General features: G+C 41.1%; 1 protein-coding gene and 1 long non-coding RNA gene across 3 annotated transcripts in view; one reads left to right on the plus strand and one right to left on the minus strand.

Moving 5' to 3' along the window:
* Positions 1–837: 837 nt before the first annotated feature.
* On the minus strand, positions 838–1,856 carry LOC141924174 (uncharacterized). Its single transcript, XR_012623473.1, has 2 exons — positions 1,022–1,856; positions 838–939 (listed from the first exon to the last, which is right to left on the minus strand). It is a non-coding gene; the product is annotated as an uncharacterized LOC141924174 (long non-coding RNA).
* A 169-nt stretch (positions 1,857–2,025) lies between these two features.
* KDM5A (lysine demethylase 5A) overlaps positions 2,026–18,346 on the plus strand; it is a 51,965-nt gene continuing 35,644 nt past the window's right edge. The window contains exons 1-7 of one of the 2 annotated variants that reach the window (XM_074826171.1): positions 2,026–2,782; positions 4,707–4,784; positions 5,819–5,941; positions 8,085–8,255; positions 8,751–8,885; positions 15,058–15,163; positions 15,717–15,805. In XM_074826171.1, coding sequence (XP_074682272.1) covers positions 2,618–2,782; positions 4,707–4,784; positions 5,819–5,941; positions 8,085–8,255; positions 8,751–8,885; positions 15,058–15,163; positions 15,717–15,805 — 867 coding nt within the window. In that variant the 5' untranslated portion in view covers positions 2,026–2,617. The remainder of the gene's footprint in view (positions 2,783–4,706; positions 4,785–5,818; positions 5,942–8,084; positions 8,256–8,750; positions 8,886–15,057; positions 15,164–15,716; positions 15,806–18,346) is intronic. The other variant, XM_074826170.1, reaches the window with a different exon arrangement.

The raw sequence follows: 18,346 nt of genomic DNA on the forward strand, positions 1-18,346 counted from the left end.
CAGGCGGCCTTCCATGCGGCCCCACCGCCTCCGCCAATCAGCGCTCGCGACACGGGCGGCAGCGCTCCCGCGCCCGCGCGCCTGGGAGTTGGAGTCCGCGGGGCGCCGGCGGGGGGGGGGGGCACTGCGCGTGCGCGGCCGGCGGGGGCGGGGCGGCGGTGGCAGCGCTGCCCCCTCGGCCTACCCACCAGCGCGGGGGGGGGCGTATTTGGGGAAGAAGCACCGTTCTCAAAAAGCAGTTAAATTTATTGTATGAGGGGCTGAAGTCTCTTCTCAGGGAAGCGGTAAATACTTCCAGATGACCAATATGAATAAAGCCTAACGTGGGGTACACAAGCCTCAGCGTAGCCAAGTGTTTCAGAGGTCAACAGCCCCCAAAATGGAGGGGGTAACGGGGAAAAGCGTAAAACTCTGTTTCAAAAAGGGCATCTGCAGAAGTGGTGAAATTAAAAAACGCCCCCTCACAGGCGATTTGGGATTTTTAGCTTTTTACTCTGTTGGGAAAACCTGCTCTCTTCCCAGCAGCGCCCTCCACTAGCCCAAACATTAACACAAAGCCAAAACAACCTTGAGCAGTCTAGATGGAAATCAGCAAAAGACTGGTTCTCAAAACAAAGCTTTTGCATGGATTAGGTACATTCTAGAATGGAGTTTTTTCCCTCTAGTACTCCCGGCTAAATCACAGCTTGTCTCGGAAACTGGGTACCTTGGTGATTCTGCTGTTGGAATAGAATACACATACATGTACATGCACAGGTACATTTCCTCAAAAGAATCTGGTACAGCTCATCAGAAGAGAGATACAACCAAATAATAAAAGACAAAAAAATAATGGCAAGAAGATGTAGAAATATAATTTACAGATATTGGTAAGGAGATATCTGCGCTCCACGTGCTTTTACAGTCATAAAAGTATCAGGCATCCATGTCAAGATCCCTCTGCAAAATAAAAGAAGACATTGCAACAACACAATAACCATTGATAAATTCACTCAGTGTTCTATGATCTGTTTCCTCTTACCTATAACTTTTGTCAAAATTAACCTTTCGCATTGGAGCCATTGGCTTCCCGTATGTAAAATGAGGGTGACACCTCTTCAATCTATCAGGGAGCAATGCAGACAAATTTATGTGTCTGAAGCAGATCTTGTAAGCCTCATGGTAACAGGAGGGGGAAATTAACTTTTTCTCAGGCTGAAATAGTACACCAGGACTAAGGCTGGAATAAGCAGTAAGAAGAAAGTGATCTGTGGAGTATGGTGAACACTGAAGGCAGGGTTTCGGTTAAAAACCAAACCACACAATTCTTTTTGGAAGACTATGGATAGGTAAAAGAGGTACTGCGTGAGTCCCAACTTGCAGGTACTTGATGTTGGAAATAAGACATTCCATATGGGGTATCTATACATAACACAGAATATACAGCAGAGTATCTATACCTAATGCAGAAGTTGGGGGTTGGTTGTGGAGGACTTGTTATTAATTACTTGTTATTAATTATCTGAGACCTTAACTGAAGCAGCGAGAGGGACAGTCTGGGCCAGAGGTGGTGGAGCTGTCAATAGGAGTGTGTGCTGACTGTCGTTAGCGCCGGTTAATTGAGAGTACCCTCGGGCGCGGCCGGAGTGCCGGCCTCGCAGGCTCGCAGGCGCAGGCCTTCCCGTGAGGCGCCTGCGGCCTGCTCGCGGCCCCGCCCTGAGCGCCGCGGGCGCTGACGGCTCGCTTCCTACACAAGTGAAACACAGACGGCAAGAATCTGCGGGAGATGCTGTGCGCCAGCTGCCGGCAGACACGCTCCGAGGGCTCGGGCGGCGTTTCCCCGGCGGCGCGGCCTGCCCGCCCCACGGGGCCTGAGGGAACGGCGGGCCGCCCCCCCACCCCGGCCCAGCGGCGGCCGCGGGGCGGGGCCTGCGGGAGGGGCGGGGCCCGCGGAGGGGGCGGGGCTCCCGGCCCTCCTCCTGACGTCCGGCTCAGACAATGAGCGAAACGGCCCTTCAGCACCGGAAGTGAATGGCTCGGGTTTCGTCGCACATTCCTCCGCGGCGGAAGCGCAGGGGGCCCCGCCCGCCTCGACCCCCGCCGGCCCCCTCCTCCTCTGGCCGCGTGTCCTGAGGGGCGGCGGCGGAGCGGTTTCCCTCTCGGCTCTGTCGGAGGAGTGTCCCCGGGAGCGGCGGGCGCGGGAGGCGGTCGGCTCCTCGGCGCTGGGCCCCGCCTCACCAGAAGAGTAGCGGAGGGACTACTTTTTGGATCGGAAGGCAACAGCGCCTCCTGCTTCCGGGGGAGGGCTCAAAGCGAGACGCGTAACTTCCGGCGAGCTGGAACGCGAGCGAGAGGGGCTCGGCGAGGGGGGAGGCAGCCCCTGGGGACGGGACGACAACAGTCGGCAGGAGCTGCCCCCGCCGCCCCGCACGGCCGCTCCGCCGCCCCTCTCACCCCCCCACCCCCTGGCGGCCGCCCTGCCCGGCAGCCGCCGCCGCAGGATGCGCCTCGGCCACCGGCCCAGCCCCGCCGGCCGCCCCTGAGGCCCCCCCCGCCGTCCCCGGCCGCACCTTTCTGCCCTGCCCAGCCGCGGCCCTCCGTGCGCTCCCCCCGTCGGCGGCGCCCTCCCCCTGCGGCCATGTCGGGGGGTGGTGGGTCGCGCTACGCGGCCGAGTTCGTGCCCCCTCCAGAGTGCCCCGTATTTGAGCCCAGCTGGGAGGAGTTTAGCGACCCCCTCGGCTTCATCGGCCGCATCCGCGGCCTGGCCGAGAAAACCGGCATCTGCAAGATCCGGCCCCCCAAGGTACCGCCCGTCTGGGGCCTGGGGTGGGGGCAGGGCGGGGGACCGGGCTGGGCCCAGCGTGGTCGGGAGGGGCTCGGCGGGGTGCGCCGGGAGGTCTGAGCGGGCCCGGAGTCTCGGTGGCAGAGCGGTGAACGTGGGGACCCGGGGAGCCCTTTCCCCCACACCCGCTGCTCGCCTGGGGTTTCGTGTGTCGCCTTCCATAGGCCTCGGTGTCCGTGCCAGGGACTCCAAGGAACCTGTATAGTCTTTGACCTCAGAGCTGGGGTTTGTAGAGGTTGCTTTGAGCAGGTGAGAAGCTAGTAGTGCATGGCGGTGTCTGGGACTTCACGCTCTTTTTACTTTAAAAAAACCCCCAACAGCCTGTTTGTGAAAATTGTGAATGCGTTGTAGGTGAAATCAGGCGTTTGCTCCGGGGAGGAGGGGGGAAAGAGAGGAGGAAAGGTATTTTTAATACATCGTTGTTTATAAACGTAATCTTTAAACTGTTAATATAAGTGCAGCCAACCTGTTTGTGCAGGGAAACTATGTTTATGCGTAGCAGTTTAGAAGGTAGAAGCTTAATCTCTCTGATGACTTGATTGTTATTTTATGATGACTTCCCCTGTGACCTGGTAAACTGTTTATATGAGAACATCAGGCAATTTGGCAAAAGGTGGTTAGATCACTTCATAATTAAAGTACAAATAAACTTTAAATATAGCTGTAAAACTAGAAAATTGAAAATACTGAGAAAGAGGCTGAAAAAAACTGAAAAGAAAGTATGTAATTGAGAACAACTTGGATACGGGGGTTGCTGATTAGATTTCACGATCCTTCCTCTCCTTCTGACCTGTCTGGGTTGCTGGAATATGTTTAGTTGGTTTAATGACATGGTGAAAACTTGACCTCCAAGGGGCTGCCCTTTCTAAAATAAGCAGAATGGCTTAGGTTGAGAGGCTGCAAGAAACTGATCCAGATCCTGTTCATTGAGAATAACTAGAACTTTCCTGGCTGTTAACGCATTTGTATTTCTCCATGATTGCTTAGCTGTTTGCATTGCAGGGCTTTGCAGGATGCATGCGTCAAGTTGATTTGCAACCTGCAATAAGGACTAAATCAGACACTTTATACTAACCTTACTGATTTATTATTCTTTTCCATTATTAGAAGCTGTAAATATTTTACGATTGTGCTTGAGGCCTTTATATGCTGCAGCAGTGCAAATAATAAATATTTAGTGTGGCTCGTCCACCTGGAATGGGGTGTCCTTACTCTGTTGTATTTACTGCCAGGTAGACAGTCTACTATAACTTAAGTTTTCTTAAAAAGTACTAAAAAGCTGAATTGTACTTGTTTTGATGTTGTAACACAGTTTTGAGAGACGGGGCTAGGAGGCACTTGTGGTTGAACCAACTGCTGACTGTGTTTGTTGATAAAGGTGTTATTTAAGGCTGCTTTTCTGTTAAAGAATTGAACTCCCGACTGGTGGTCTTATCTTTATTGAAATGACTGGAGACAAACATGAAGAAAGTTAAATGCGTAATAATGTGCGTTATTTAGTCTTTGTCACTGTTGATGGTGAGAATTTTGCAATGTGCAGGATATATGGAACTTTTTTTAAAGTAAATAACTAACAAGCTACAGGGTATCTCTCATATTTAAACTCAGTGTGAGGTAATGCACACTGAAATGCTTTGAACCTTATTTTCTTTCATATTTTTAATTCTGTGACGATCTCTTTCTTCGAACTAAAATATTTTGGGAAGAACGTTATTTTTACTGCACAAGAATGTCATAAAATCGGAAAAATGATGTCACCAGTTGTACTGAGAAACTCATTTACTATTGGGAGCTTGTTTACTCAGACATTGTTAGGGCCTTCTGTTTTGTGCATTTTTTGGAGAAATTTACTGAAGCAATAACATGTCTTTCTGTCTCTGTTTAGGACTGGCAGCCTCCATTTGCATGTGAAGTACAGAGTTTTCGTTTCACTCCACGAATTCAGCGCCTGAATGAACTGGAGGTGAGCTTTTCCACTGTTGATACAGTTCTGTGTTTGCACTGAAAACAGTAGGTCTCCTTGCTTGAGATTTGCATCTTGGCAGGTTTCTGGATGGAGGAGACTTTAGAAACCCATAGACCACATCAGTGTTTATACTTGGCAGTGGCAGAGTTCATATAAAATAACTTTCCACGGCTTTGAGAAAAGTCTGGTTTTTATTTTATTACCCAAAATAACCACAAGAGTTTTTCACATTCAACTGGAAACATCTAAAATGAATGCCAAGTACCATGTTGTGTAGTAAGAGCAGCCAGTGTCTAGCCTTCGGAGCTCCACAGGCAATGAATTTTTTTTTCTTAAAATATTTTCTGAAGCCCTTGGTTACCTTATACTCTTGATAATGCCTTTTAAGCCTTAAAATGAACTGGTTTTTTATAGGCTTATTATAGTTGGTTAATTTTATGATTTAAAAATGTATGGGAGCTTTCTTGAAAGCAGTATGAGTCCCATTCAGTCCTGGTTTTTTCCTTTTCTCTACAACATTTCTCAAAGCTTTGCTCTGTTCAAATACCAAACCATCATGTATTATTTGGCTTGTAAATGGGTCTCCTTATGGAAAGTGATTTGAGTACTCCAGAAGTACTCAAGGGAGGAGGCCCTTCTTCCTGGTTAAGGCATATATAAAATCTGTTTGTAACTCTCCCCCTCCTTTCAATGTATATTTTAATAATTGCTCTTGTGTTTCTCCCTGGAATGCCGATTTTTTCATAAGTATGCATTTTTGTTGCAAACCAAGAAATTGTTAGGTAGGAGTTTGGTTTATAGCCTCTAGAAGGCAGAGAGAAAAGCATATACAATTTTCTGTTTGTAAAGATATTTCTTTTTATCAGTATTTTTCTTTCTAGGGTTTTTTTACATGAGTAAGAAATACCTCGCTTGCCAAGTTGCACTTTGAAAATGTAAACACTATAAAAACTTGTCATGTTTTTTCTCAGGACTGTAAGGTATTGTCACGCTTGTTTTGGGATATATGCATTTTTCTTCCTTTATTTCAGGCAATGACAAGAGTGAAGCTGGACTTCTTGGATCAGTTAGCAAAATTTTGGGAACTCCAAGGATCCAATTTAAAAATCCCCGTGGTGGAGAGAAAAATACTGGATCTGTATGCTCTGAGTAAGGTGAGTAAGCAATTGTAGGCCTTGGTCAGACAGGGACCTCGTTTTTTATTCAAGTTCAGGAAGCCAAGCAACAGGGAGTGCTTGTTTTACAGCATTAATCTCATTAATACAGAGATTAAATGAGAGTGTGGAAAAAAATTACAGTGAAAGAGAACTTTTAAATTGAATGGTTACGGCAGACTGTCAAGCACAGTTAAATCAGTTGCCCTTGGTTGGGTTCTATAGAGCATATATTTGTTGCCTTTCGTACAGCTTCTAGTTCTTGTTTTTCACATATGGTAGAGCTGCAGGAGTTTGAGGTGGTTTTTGAGAAGGCAGCAGTGTAATTGCATGCAGTTCAGCTTCTGACCTAGCAATTCTGCAATGAATTGTTGTAATTGCTCCTTCCTCTCTCCCATTGTGAAGGGTTCCCACATCATGTTCTACACATGACAAACATCCATCTTTGTGAATTTACAATGTCAACTTCTGGAATAATTATTTTAATTCCAGAACAGACTAGGCTTAAGGCTGGCTAGAAATTTATACTACTATAGTTGTGTTTGGTGTGTTTGTTTTTTTTTAAAGTTTGCACACAAATAAAATATCTGTTGGAATTTGCTTTTACATTGGTAAAATATATTTATTAATATAAACTTACCTGCTAAGGATGGATTGTTAGTATAAAGAGGTGGATTTTTTTCTTGCAAGGTAAGGTAGTTCTAGTGCTTCTAGGTTAGAGCATCAATTTCCATTCTTCATCAAGATTTCTTTCTCTTAGGTAAGTAAAAATGTAAAGATGTGAATAGATTTTATTTTAATCATAGTCTTTTGGACAGTCTGGAATTGCCAATAAAATGCGCAGAAAAGCTGATAAAATGTCTTTCAGTATTTTTTTTTTCTTGTCTATGGTGGTTTGCTGGGATATGCAGAATATCATAGTGGTGCTGGGAAATATCTGGGTCACTGTTAAGAGCTGGAACAGATATGCAGGTCTAAGCTTATTTAGTTACTTGGTGGCTTCTCTAGCCATTGTTCATGTAGAAATAAATTTTCATGGACATTTTGAAAATAAGTTGAAATTAGGAATAGTTTCATTTAAAATGGCTTTTCAATTACTTTGCTGTAAATATGAGGAAAAATAATATTGTTTTATCTAAGTGTAGCTAGCTCTGATTATAGGAGGAAACAGAATTAACTAATTTATTTGTTACTGTCACAATTAGACTTTTGAATTTACCTCAGTCTCAAAAGTAAACCATAAATTTCGCTCCAGTAACAGAATGTTTTTGCATTGAGGTTTCTAACAGTCTGTGAAACATTAAGCATGAAATTTGGTCCTCATGTGTAAAGAAACGTAATGCAAAACTGCACTGTTGTAGAAATGCTATTAGTCTTACCGTAATATAAATGAAATTATAATCCATTTGGGTTTTAAGCTACTTGGCAGTGAAACTGTAAAGGGAATGGAGACAGTGGAAATGTGGCCAGTGTTTCTGAGAAAGCAACTCATATGCTGTTATGATCATTGCTTGGAGTCAAATGGTCTGTCGTTTTTCATTCTATGCACATATTAGTTACATGTAAGCAGTGATAGTTCTGTATGTGAATTACTAGACTCAAACCAATTGAAATCAGGTGTAAAACAGGACTGAGTTAATTGGAAGGTAAATTCAGTTTCTCCTCTTTTTACAGTAGTCTCTCTTCCGTTCAGGGTTTTGTTAGAGTTTCTATAACTCTGAAGGTGTGAGCTCCAACGCTCCCTTCTGCCTGGGGTCTGTTAGAATGGGCTTTGCTTCTGGCCAGACTTGTGTTTTGCATCAGAGTACAAGTCTGGTGAGAGTTAACTTTTCAGTTTGTTCAGATGGTGGGGTTTGTATTCTTTCCAACAGGTCATAAATCTTGACTGTTGGACTCCTCCTGTCTAGGACAGTATGCAATTTACATTTACTAGGAAAATTGTCATGTTAAATGTATTAAGTAATGAGGATAAGAAAGTGCTTAGTTATTAAAGTACTGGTCCTTCAGGAAGCAAAAACTAAATTCAGGATTCTGTTACTTTTTAATAGAACCTCTTAATGTTTGGTTGGTTTAATTGATTCTTGGTTTGTGCAAGGTGGTGAGAGCAGCTCAAAACCCTTAACTTTTTGTTTATGCGTTTCAGATTGTTGCCAGCAAAGGAGGCTTTGAAGTAGTCACTAAAGAGAAGAAATGGTCTAAAGTGGCAAGTCGACTTGGCTACCTGCCAGGAAAAGGCACAGGGTCATTACTCAAGTCTCATTATGAACGGATCTTATATCCCTATGAGCTCTTCCAGTCTGGGGTCAGCCTTATGGTGAGATGCTTCTCTTTCATGATATGAAGAGGGTATCCAAACTACACATAGAATGCTACTTGTTATTGCATACACAACTAGGACATAGGACCTACAGTTTTAGAAGCTTTATCTATTTAAACAAACATAGAACCAACCTCATACTTCTGACAGGATAGTGCTAGAAGTTGTAACATGACCTTGTGCAGTTATTTTCTGATAGCCATTTTTTTATAGAACTGAGGCCAACCCTATGGGGAAGGAAGATGGGGCAAAAGATGATACGAATATTTGGAAAGATGTCTTTCTCTCTCTCTTGATAAGCTGGCAGTTGAGATTCAGTTTCCTTATTTTGAAGGATGTGTGGATTAATTTGGCCTCTTTGTCTGAATGATAGATGTAATACTGTTTGATTTCACTCATCCTGTTTCTTAGCAAACAGAATGATTCACAGACCATGGAATGATTAGCACTGCTTGATCAATCAACCTGGTGGTCTGTGCTCTGATCCTCTAGGGCATCCAAAAGCCAAACTTGGACCTTAAGGAAAAAGTGGAGGCTGAGGACCTCAGCTCAGATGCCCAGGCTTCCCCAAAGCAGGCCTCAAGAATGAATGTTGTGCTGAAGAGAACCAGGCGCGTCAAATCCCAGGTACCCCTGTTAATTTGCTCTTTCAGACAGAGAACACTTAGTCATTCCACCAGCACAGCAGCATAGGCAGCGCCACAGCCTTTGGCTGGCTGTAGGAGCCTGCTCAAAAGCACCACCCGGAAGCAGTGCTCATTTAAATAAAATCCAGAGAAGGATGTCTCTCTGAGGCTTGGTTTGCTTATGGTAGATGCAGTGTTTATCTGAAAACTTATAAAAGCTGCTTTTTGTTTATTGACAAGTGACCTAGGTACTGTGGTTGTGAATATATCTGTGAGTAGAAAGCCATTTGTGAAATGTTGAAACTTCTGCCAGTGCAAAGTTCGAAAAGTTTTTTAAAACTTTTCTCAAATACACCCTTTTTTACATGAACACAAATATGTGTAGATAAGTCTTTGTTAATTGTGGAAATTGCACTTGGGAGTAATTATCTGAAGCAGGACAGACTTGTTTTTGTGAAGAAATGAAACCTGTATGTGGGAAGATGCTCACTGATGACTGGAACTATATAGGATTTCCACAGTTTTTCTACTAAAAAGCAGTTTATTTTCTTCTGGATTAGTGGTGGTGTAGGAACTTCTGGTATTCTACTAAGTGATACTAAGTCCTGGGAGTACCCCCCAGTAAATCTCAGTTAAAACGGTGGTGATTCAGCTTGAAATGCTATATCATTAGAAATAATCTTGGAGGCTTGTCCTTATGGCTTCATTGCTTTTATTGCACTATTTAAAGCAGGCCTTCACCTTTTGACAAAGATATCTATTGCAGGTAGCATCCTAAGGCTCTTCACAGCAGGTCTGGTGACTCCCTGCTGGGTGAAAGCTGGATTTGTATGCAACAAACTTACTACTAGCTTAATGACATTTTAGACTTATTTTAAGCACGACAGAGATTTTTCAGATGCTCTTAAACTGCTTTTTTCAAATGCATCTTTCTTGTCACTGAGATATTTCAGTATCCTTTATAAACTTCTTTTTTTCTGATGTCACGATTGATTTAGACTAAATTGTCTTTTTTTACCGAATTTACTGAAGCTGACTTGATATTTATTGTAGCCATATAACAGTGCATCACACAAACAGTCCCAGTCTGTGATCTTAACCAGATCTCTTGAATCATGTATTGTTAATGAGCTATCCAGAAAAACCAAGGGAACTGCAGGAACTGAAGCAGTCATTCATTATGTGAAATTCTGCTTTGGATTTGAACAAATCTTGTGGGTTAATGCCAGTATGACCTTTTTCTCATATGTGGTATAAGAGTATCACTACGTTATTAAGATCCTATGGGATCATTTCTCGTGCTGATTTCAGTAGAATAATGGTACTTCTCATTTCTCCTTGTTGGAAAAAATGATTCTGTGGTGATCCTGGTACAGTATAGCTGCTTCATTTCATTTAAAGGGGCTGCATTTCAGAAATGAGAGGTGATTTTACTTGGATCACCTGCAAAAAGTAAATACATATATATATACACACACACATATTTAAATACCTTTTATTAGGCCTGTAGCCAAGCTGTCTTTTAAGCATTATAGTTACTAAAATGGCTGAAATTAGCTCTTTAATGCAGGAAAAACTCAACCTACTCACATAGCCAGGAGTATTTTTTAGCTGTGTTGGAAGCTATGTACAACTCTCAAGTCAACTCTGAAACCGTATTTAGAAACAAAGATTTGTCCTCAATAGCCACAAATGGTAGAAGTGTAAATATCTGGGAAATACTGAGAAACTGTTCCAGATTTCAGTGCACCTCCTTATTGTAGACAGGACTTTGTTTGTGCTTACCTGGAATTGTACCAGAGATTGTCTAGATAGTCTTCAGAGAACAGGTAATATGCAAGTAATGTAAAAACCTGCTAAGTAAATGTCATTCTGCTCTAGAGGAAACATCTGAATCATTTGTGTGTAGTGTGCTGAATAGTCCAATGCCTGGGTAGTGAGCATGGATAACTACACTGACTTCTGAGTGTTGGTAGATTTCTTCCAAGTGCTAAAAGTACTTTCCAAAAATGCTCTGCATCTTCTTGCAGGTAACTTACCTAAGAATGGGTGATGAATTTGAAAGCATAAAGATAGTAATCTGAAATTACTGAAATAAACAAAGATCATCAGCAGTAGAAGGGGGTGGCAGACTTTCAAAAAGCAAATTTTTGAATTTTTAGAGAAAGTAAAAAATGAAAGACAACAGGGAATGAGAATTCTTTTTTTGTGAAAGATGGGTTGGGAATCTTTGGATACGACAATCAAGTGTCAGTTGTATACATTGTCTTTGAATTGGAAAAGGATAATTTGGTGATGAGAAATTCTGCTCAAAAATAGACTTAATGCTTCATTCTTTTTCCCTTTTGCTGAAGAAAGCTATCACAAATAAAAATGGGAGAAGGGCAACTGAATTGCTAAGGGCTTGTAAAGAAAAGGACAACAAAAAGTAGAATGAATTCAGATTCGGAAAAGAGAATATCCTTAAGGAAAGGTTAAATTTAGGAGAATACTTCTTAGAAGAGAGTAGTAAACCTTCATAGACGATCTGTTAGGGTGTGTTAACTGGCAAGGGGTTTCTCTAATGAGGTTATATCATGATGATTGGTAGAGAAATGCAGTACTGGAAGACAAGATAATGAAGTGCTGTCTTTTCAAAGGATATTAACGTCCAGATAATTTTCTGAAAAATTAAAACCAATTCTAAGTAATATATCTGCTTTCAGGTTTCTTTTACAAATTCCGTTGATTGCAGAATAGTGGAATTAATGAAATAAGCTTCCATTTTTTTAATTTGAAAGATTTCCTTCCGTGGGAATAATTGTGTGAAACAAAAGAACTCTGAGATGCTGACAAATGCCCAAAACACATAAATATTTTGATTCTTGGTTGTAACTATTCTGCGCATTCTGTGCATTGAGGGTGGAGGGGTGAGGATGTGAATGTTTCAAAATGGATGAGGGTAGGACAACAGTAAAAGATAGTGTGTGAATCCAGTGTAACTGGATCATGTTATTAGGCTTTGCCCATGTACAAGAAAAGCCTTTGGATTGTACTTTCAGTTGAGAAGGTAAAAGAAACAAAAATATGTCTACAAGCTTCAGGAAAAATATGAGGTAAGAACAGAATTGCAGTTTAATCAAGTTCATTTTGCTTATATGGAAAAAATATAATGGAAAAGTGTGATGGAGCTTTGTTAGCAATGAGAAAATGACAAGAAATGCAAGATTTCTGCTTCCACGTGTTCACGGTTTTGAGTTTGATGTTTTTATACAGTCTTAAAGGACACCGCAGAAAGATTGAGACTTCTGAATGCTTTCAGTATTCTCACCTTAAACTACCTATTCTGGCAGTGTTCATAAGGTTATATAGGAAGTTGAGCTTTAAAAAAACATTTCCATTTCAATATGCAACCTGTTCTTTTTGAAGACTTTATAGCTTTTTCCACCTGGGCATGAATGGATTGCATCCCCTTAGGTTTAGTGGAATCCAAGTAAATCTGGGTAATGGAGTTAGGCAATGCATTTTTAAACAAAGCTGTAAAACTGAAGAGAGGTTGCTGCATGTTAATGATTTACTTTTAGTAAATATGATAGTAAAATTATTTTTCTGGTATCATTGAGAAAATTTTCTTAGGTCACAACAGAAGGAGAGAGAAATTGTAAGGATCGTTCATAAATGTTGCTGAAATGATGGAAAATTGTACTGTGCTGAGAAATGTAATGTGGGTTAATGCTGTCAGTTTCTATTAGTTGAGAGAATGGATGAGCTGTTAATGAATTTCAAATGGGAAGTGAGGGACTATGAAGTCTCCAAGTGGTAGGCTTTCTTGCACAGCAAAAAAGTCGGTGTTTCCTAATGGCTTCTTAGCCAAAAAGTGGGGAATTTATGAGAAAAATTTGCCAGTTAGAGTGCAATTTCAGAGTGGACTTACAAAGTTGGTAACATGTATCTACAGTGAAAATAATTTAATAGCAACATAGAATTCATAAATGTTCAAAATTAGAATATCAGGAATAATAATTTTAGAAAAATACCAGTTAGCATACTGCATACACAGTTCAGTGGGAGCAGGGACTCTAAATATCACTAACAATTTCTTAGAGTAATAACGCCTAGGAAACGATATCTCTTTTAATGTGTTCCGGAAGCAAGAAAAATAACTGATTTAGGCTGAATAAATGAAAATTATTTTATTAACTTCATTGCAAATGCATTTGAACTTATTTTAAACACTGTTTTTGAAAGAGGTTTTTTTGTTTATCGATTAAAAACTGTGAAAGCATGTCACCTCAAGGGAGCTTGTTTCATGCATGATGTATCAGGCCATAACTGTGGAAAATGACAGATGAAGTATCATCAAGAAGTTACTTGAAGAATAACCTCTTTAGAATTAGATAATCACCTTCAAAATTGATAGATTTGCTAAGATCTTCTAAGATCAGTGAATTTCAGGAGGAAGGTTGTGAAGGGTGAGACTTTAGTGGCCTTCTATACCAGATTAGAAAAGGTTTTCAAAGTATAAGGAGGCAACGTAAAGACAAATACCAAGGTGATTGTGTTGCAGATAAAAACAGAATATGGAGGTTCTCTTTGTTAAGTTAGTGGCAATTATGTGGGAAAATGATGGGTCAGTATGGGTCACTAATGGCAAACCGGAAGAAGTTGAGTTGAACAGAACACTTAGGAAACAACACCGGCAGGGGCATGGAATTGTCACCTAATGAGTCTTTTCAATTCTGATTTTGAGGTTGCAAGGGCAGCATGAGTAGCTGTGATCTCAGAGTTGTAGTCATTTCACAGAATCGCAGAATTATTCAGGTTGGAAAAGACCCTTGGGATCATCGAGTCCAACCATCAGCCCTACTCTGTAAAGTTCTCCCCTACACCATATCCCCCAACATCTCATCCAAACGACCCTTAAACACATCCAGGGATGGTGACTCCACCACCTCCCTGGGCAGCCTATTCCACTGTCTGACCACTCTTTCTGTGAAAAATTTTTTCCTAATGTCCAGTCTAAACCTCCCCTGTTGCAGTTCAAAGCCATTCCCTCTTGTTCTGTCACTAATGACCTGTGAGAAGAGACCAGCACCAACCTCTCTACAATGTCCTTTCAGGGAGCTGTAGAGAGTGATGAGGTCTCCCCTCAGCCTTCTCTTCCTCAAACTGAACAGTCCCAGCTCCCTCAATCTCTCCTCATAGGATTTGTTCTCCAGGCCCTTCACCAGCTTTGTTGCCCTCCTCTGCACTCGCTCCAGCACTTCGATACCTCTCTCGTATTGAGGTGCCCAAAACTGGACACAATACTCCAGGTGTGGCCTCACCAGTGCAGAGTACAGGGGGACTATCACCTCCCTACTTCTGCTGGTCACACTATTTCTAATACAAGCCAGGATGCCGTTGGCTTTCTTGGCCACCTGGGCACACTGCCGGCTCATATTCAGCTGCTTGTTAATTAGAACCCCCAGATCCTTCTCTTCCACACAGCTCTCTAGCCATACATCCCCAAGCCTGTAGCCATGCATGGGGTTGTTGTGGCCCAAGTGCAGGACCTGGCACTTGGCCTTGTTGAAGCTCATCCCATTAACGTTGGCCCACTGATCCAACCTATCCAAGTCTCTCTGTAGTGCCTCCCTATCTTCATGCAGATCGACACTCCCGCTTAAGTTGGTATCATCTGTGAATTTACTGATCACAAATAAATTGTATTTCATCACAAATAAACCCAGGAGCAGCCAAGCTTAAGGAAGTAGGTTGGAACTCTTATTAGTGTCATGTCTATGTGTCTACTCAAGGAAGTAGGTTAAAAAATCCTGTTGAAACAGTATATGTATTAAGATCCAAGCACTTGGACTGAATCATGGTAATTTTTGAAAAATACTGCTGTGGTGTTCTTATTTTGCTAAATGTCAAAACTAGTTGTCTTATTTGCTGTACAGGTGACTTTCTATGGTTTATCTATAATACTAAATGGGAAATAATTTGTAAAGTTGGGACAAAAATGGTGTCTTTTATTCTGTTTGCATTTATTCATTGGCTTTAGGAACAGAAAATTGGGTCTTTTCATACCTCTTGTTTTCTTTCTTTTGATGAGCAGATGTTGTGGGGAATGGAATATAAACAAATTACAAAGAGACCTGGAGGGGAAATATTGATGGCTTGTGCTGATCTGGTCTTGTTTTTATTTTTAGGCAGAGGCAGGAGAAATGAGTAGAAATACTGAACTAAAGAAGCTGCAGATCTTTGGAGCTGGACCCAAGATGATGGGACTGGCATTGGGAGCAAAGGATAAAGAGGGTAATTAAATCTTGGGCTAATCGCTTTGAAAAGTAATGAGGCTGTTAAATCTTTCTCAATGTTTCTAGATACAACATTAAGAAGTAAGCAAATCATTATCACTGGAAAAAGAAAGCTAAGTATTCTAGGGTTTCATTCATGAGAAAGATTTACAGGGTGCTTCATGTAACTTGGCATAGTTTCAGCTCTTTATGTGTTATATAGTAACAATAACAATTAAGCAGCTGTTGCATGAACAGAGTGACTGGAAGGGAAAACAGGATTGGACAATACTGAAACTGATCCTACCAGTTAAGTGTGCAAGTTGTGAGTGTAATTCACTCTCTTTTGTAAGGCAATTAGGATCACCTGTGAGGATAAGCAAAGTATGTTTTCCCAGTCCCTGTTGATTTTAGATTGGCCAGGTATAACAAGGCATTTTTGCTTTCTTTGGACTCTCAGATAGTTTCTGATACAAAAGGCAGGGTATCAGGCTGGGTATCTGTGTTGTTTTTTGCAAGTTAAGTCTATCTTGATGTGATAGGAATAACACTTAACTTTATTTTACTTCAAGATGAGGTGACACGAAGACGCAAGGGAACCAGATCAGAAGCATTTGGAATGCAGATGAGGCAGCGCAAAGGAACTCTTTCTGTCAACTTCGTAAGTTTGATTCTTTTGCTGTGATTTCTGATAAATTCATTGATTTATTAAGATTTATTTTTTTAAACACACCCCCCCCCCTCCCCCCGCTAGATGAATGGATGGACACTGCAGCAGATGATACTGTTACGGGAAGAATGAACAGTATTTTGAAAAATAATCTATGCTCTAGGTTTGTTTTAATCTTCTGGTCAGGAAGGATATTGCAACCTGAAAATACTTGCTGATCATGGGTTTGAGGCCTTGCTTTGCCACACACTTCTTGCATGCCTGCAGTAGCTCACTTTCTATTTGAGCTCCCCTTGTAGAACAATTATTATACTACTTCTCTTTCTTAAAAGATATTTTGAGGCACTCCAGTGCTTCAGGAGTTTGTTCTTCAGCAATTCCAGCTTTCATGTCTTTTCTGTTTTGAGACTGAACTAGTCATTACGCAAGTTCATGCAAGAGAAACCCCAAAGGGGAAAAATGAAATGTTAGCTCTCTGATGTTTGACCTTGGAAAAGCAGTGTATAGTTGTTCTTAACATCTTTCATAGTACATGACTTTGTACTTCTAAAGTGTCATAATGTAGCATGTGTACACAACCATGAATGAAGATGCATGCTTTTAATGTCTTAAGAATTAGACTCTTCATAATTCAACTGTTCTTTTTTCCTTAGCCTGAGAACACTTACAAGAGCTTATTTTAAATTTCAACCATAGAAGGCCAAGGCAACCGAAAGTCCCTAGTAACATATTTTTATATGTGGAAATGCCTCCCGGGGAAAAAAAATGTGGGAGAAGTTGGATATTTGAAAACCAGATCATTGTGCCATTGCATCGAAGTTAGAATTTGTGTGTGAATTTTTTTAATTGCATCTAAGTTAGAATTTGTGACTTGAATTTTTTTTAATTGTACTTTAATTGTACTACTTCTACTTCCGAGTATGTGGTGTTCCTAGGCTGTGTAAGTGTTGTGACTGTTCTGTTTAAGCATGCTTTAATTTGAAAATATTTTGTCTAGTCTGTTTCTTTATAGAAAATTGTATTTGTTTACTCTTTCCATTTACTCCTATTTATAAGAGAAAATGAAAATACTGTAGCAGCAGAACTGCTTTTTTGGAACTGTATGGCTGTAACTGTAATCTTGTGAAATTCTGTGACTTGGTACCATTTGGTTCCACACTTTTTTTTATACTGGGATGAGAGATCTTCAAGGAAAGCAGTCTTTGAAGTGCACAGGTGATACATGAGCCTTATATAACTATTGTCTGAAAAATACTGTGCTGCAGTTTTGTTTATACTTCTTCATTTATCTATTTGTGAAATGCTAACTGTGAAATTTGTCTATGTGAAATGCTAACTGTGAAATAATATACATTTTTCTTTTTATCCCTTCCCCCCTCATAAATACAGTTAAATATCATCATATTCTTACTGTGTTTTGTTCCATGGCTAGGAGGCTTATTTGTGGTTATTGTGTAATCACAGATCTGCTTGTGGATATGTATTTCAGTGGAGTCTTGGTATTTGAGAAATATGAATTTAGAGAAAAGAAGGTATTATCAGTGATGGGTAACTAGTGGTTATCACAGAATAGCCTCCTGTTGCCATTTTAATGCATTTATAGTTTTGGGAAGAGAACCTGGAAATGTCTGCTATGGTACCCTCCCTCTGTTTTATATACTTGCAACAAAAGCAACTAGTTTGGTGTTTTAGACAGACATGATATTCCATGAGGGTGAGTGTGTGGACTTTTTTAAAAAGGGGTAGACAGATATGTCTCAACAGAACTGCATTTTTTAAAAAATTGTTTCTTAAGAAACCTGAGCAATCTTCTTAAGTATATTACTGCATAGCTAGGAAATTGCATACTTAACTAGCTGGTGTAACCACGATGGGGTTGACGTCAACACAACTGTGTGAACCCAATCAGCTGAAAAGCACATGTCTTTGACATCTTGATGAAAGTAAGACCCCCCCCCAAAATAACCCCACCACTTCTGGTGTTATTTTGAGCTGTGTGAAGGAAATATGCATAACCTGAGTTGTCTGGTGACTGACAGGAGTTGTAGCAGAATTTGGAGCAAGTGTTATTCATGAAGTTCATGTTGTTATTAAAAATGTATATGTAAGATAATTTTTTAGTATAGTAATACACAGTTTCTTCATTTAGATTATGTTACAGATCTTCAGTACTGTATTAAATGTTTATATTAAATTAAAGTCCCTTGAACAATACAGGAAGCAACAGCAAAGAAAATTTGAAACCTGTTGATACAGTTTTCTCTTTGGTCCCCGAGAATATTTCCCAGTGAGTGATGTTCTTGTTGAGAGATTATCTTGGACAGACATCTGCGGAAATTGCTGTTGTATTGGGATTAATACTTCTCTTACCATTTGGGGTTTTTAACCTTTATTTTGGAGAAGATGGGAAAGAAGTTGGTACCTTTACATGCCGTTGCCTTTCCTTCCCCTTGGATTTTTAGGTTGAAATCTGTAGTTCTGTGGGGTTTATCTCTTCTTTTCCATTGTAAAGATAATCACTGTACTGTTGCA

The sequence above is a fragment of the Strix aluco genome, chromosome 5 (assembly GCF_031877795.1).
Source record: "Strix aluco isolate bStrAlu1 chromosome 5, bStrAlu1.hap1, whole genome shotgun sequence".
Lineage (NCBI taxonomy): Eukaryota > Metazoa > Chordata > Aves > Strigiformes > Strigidae > Strix > Strix aluco.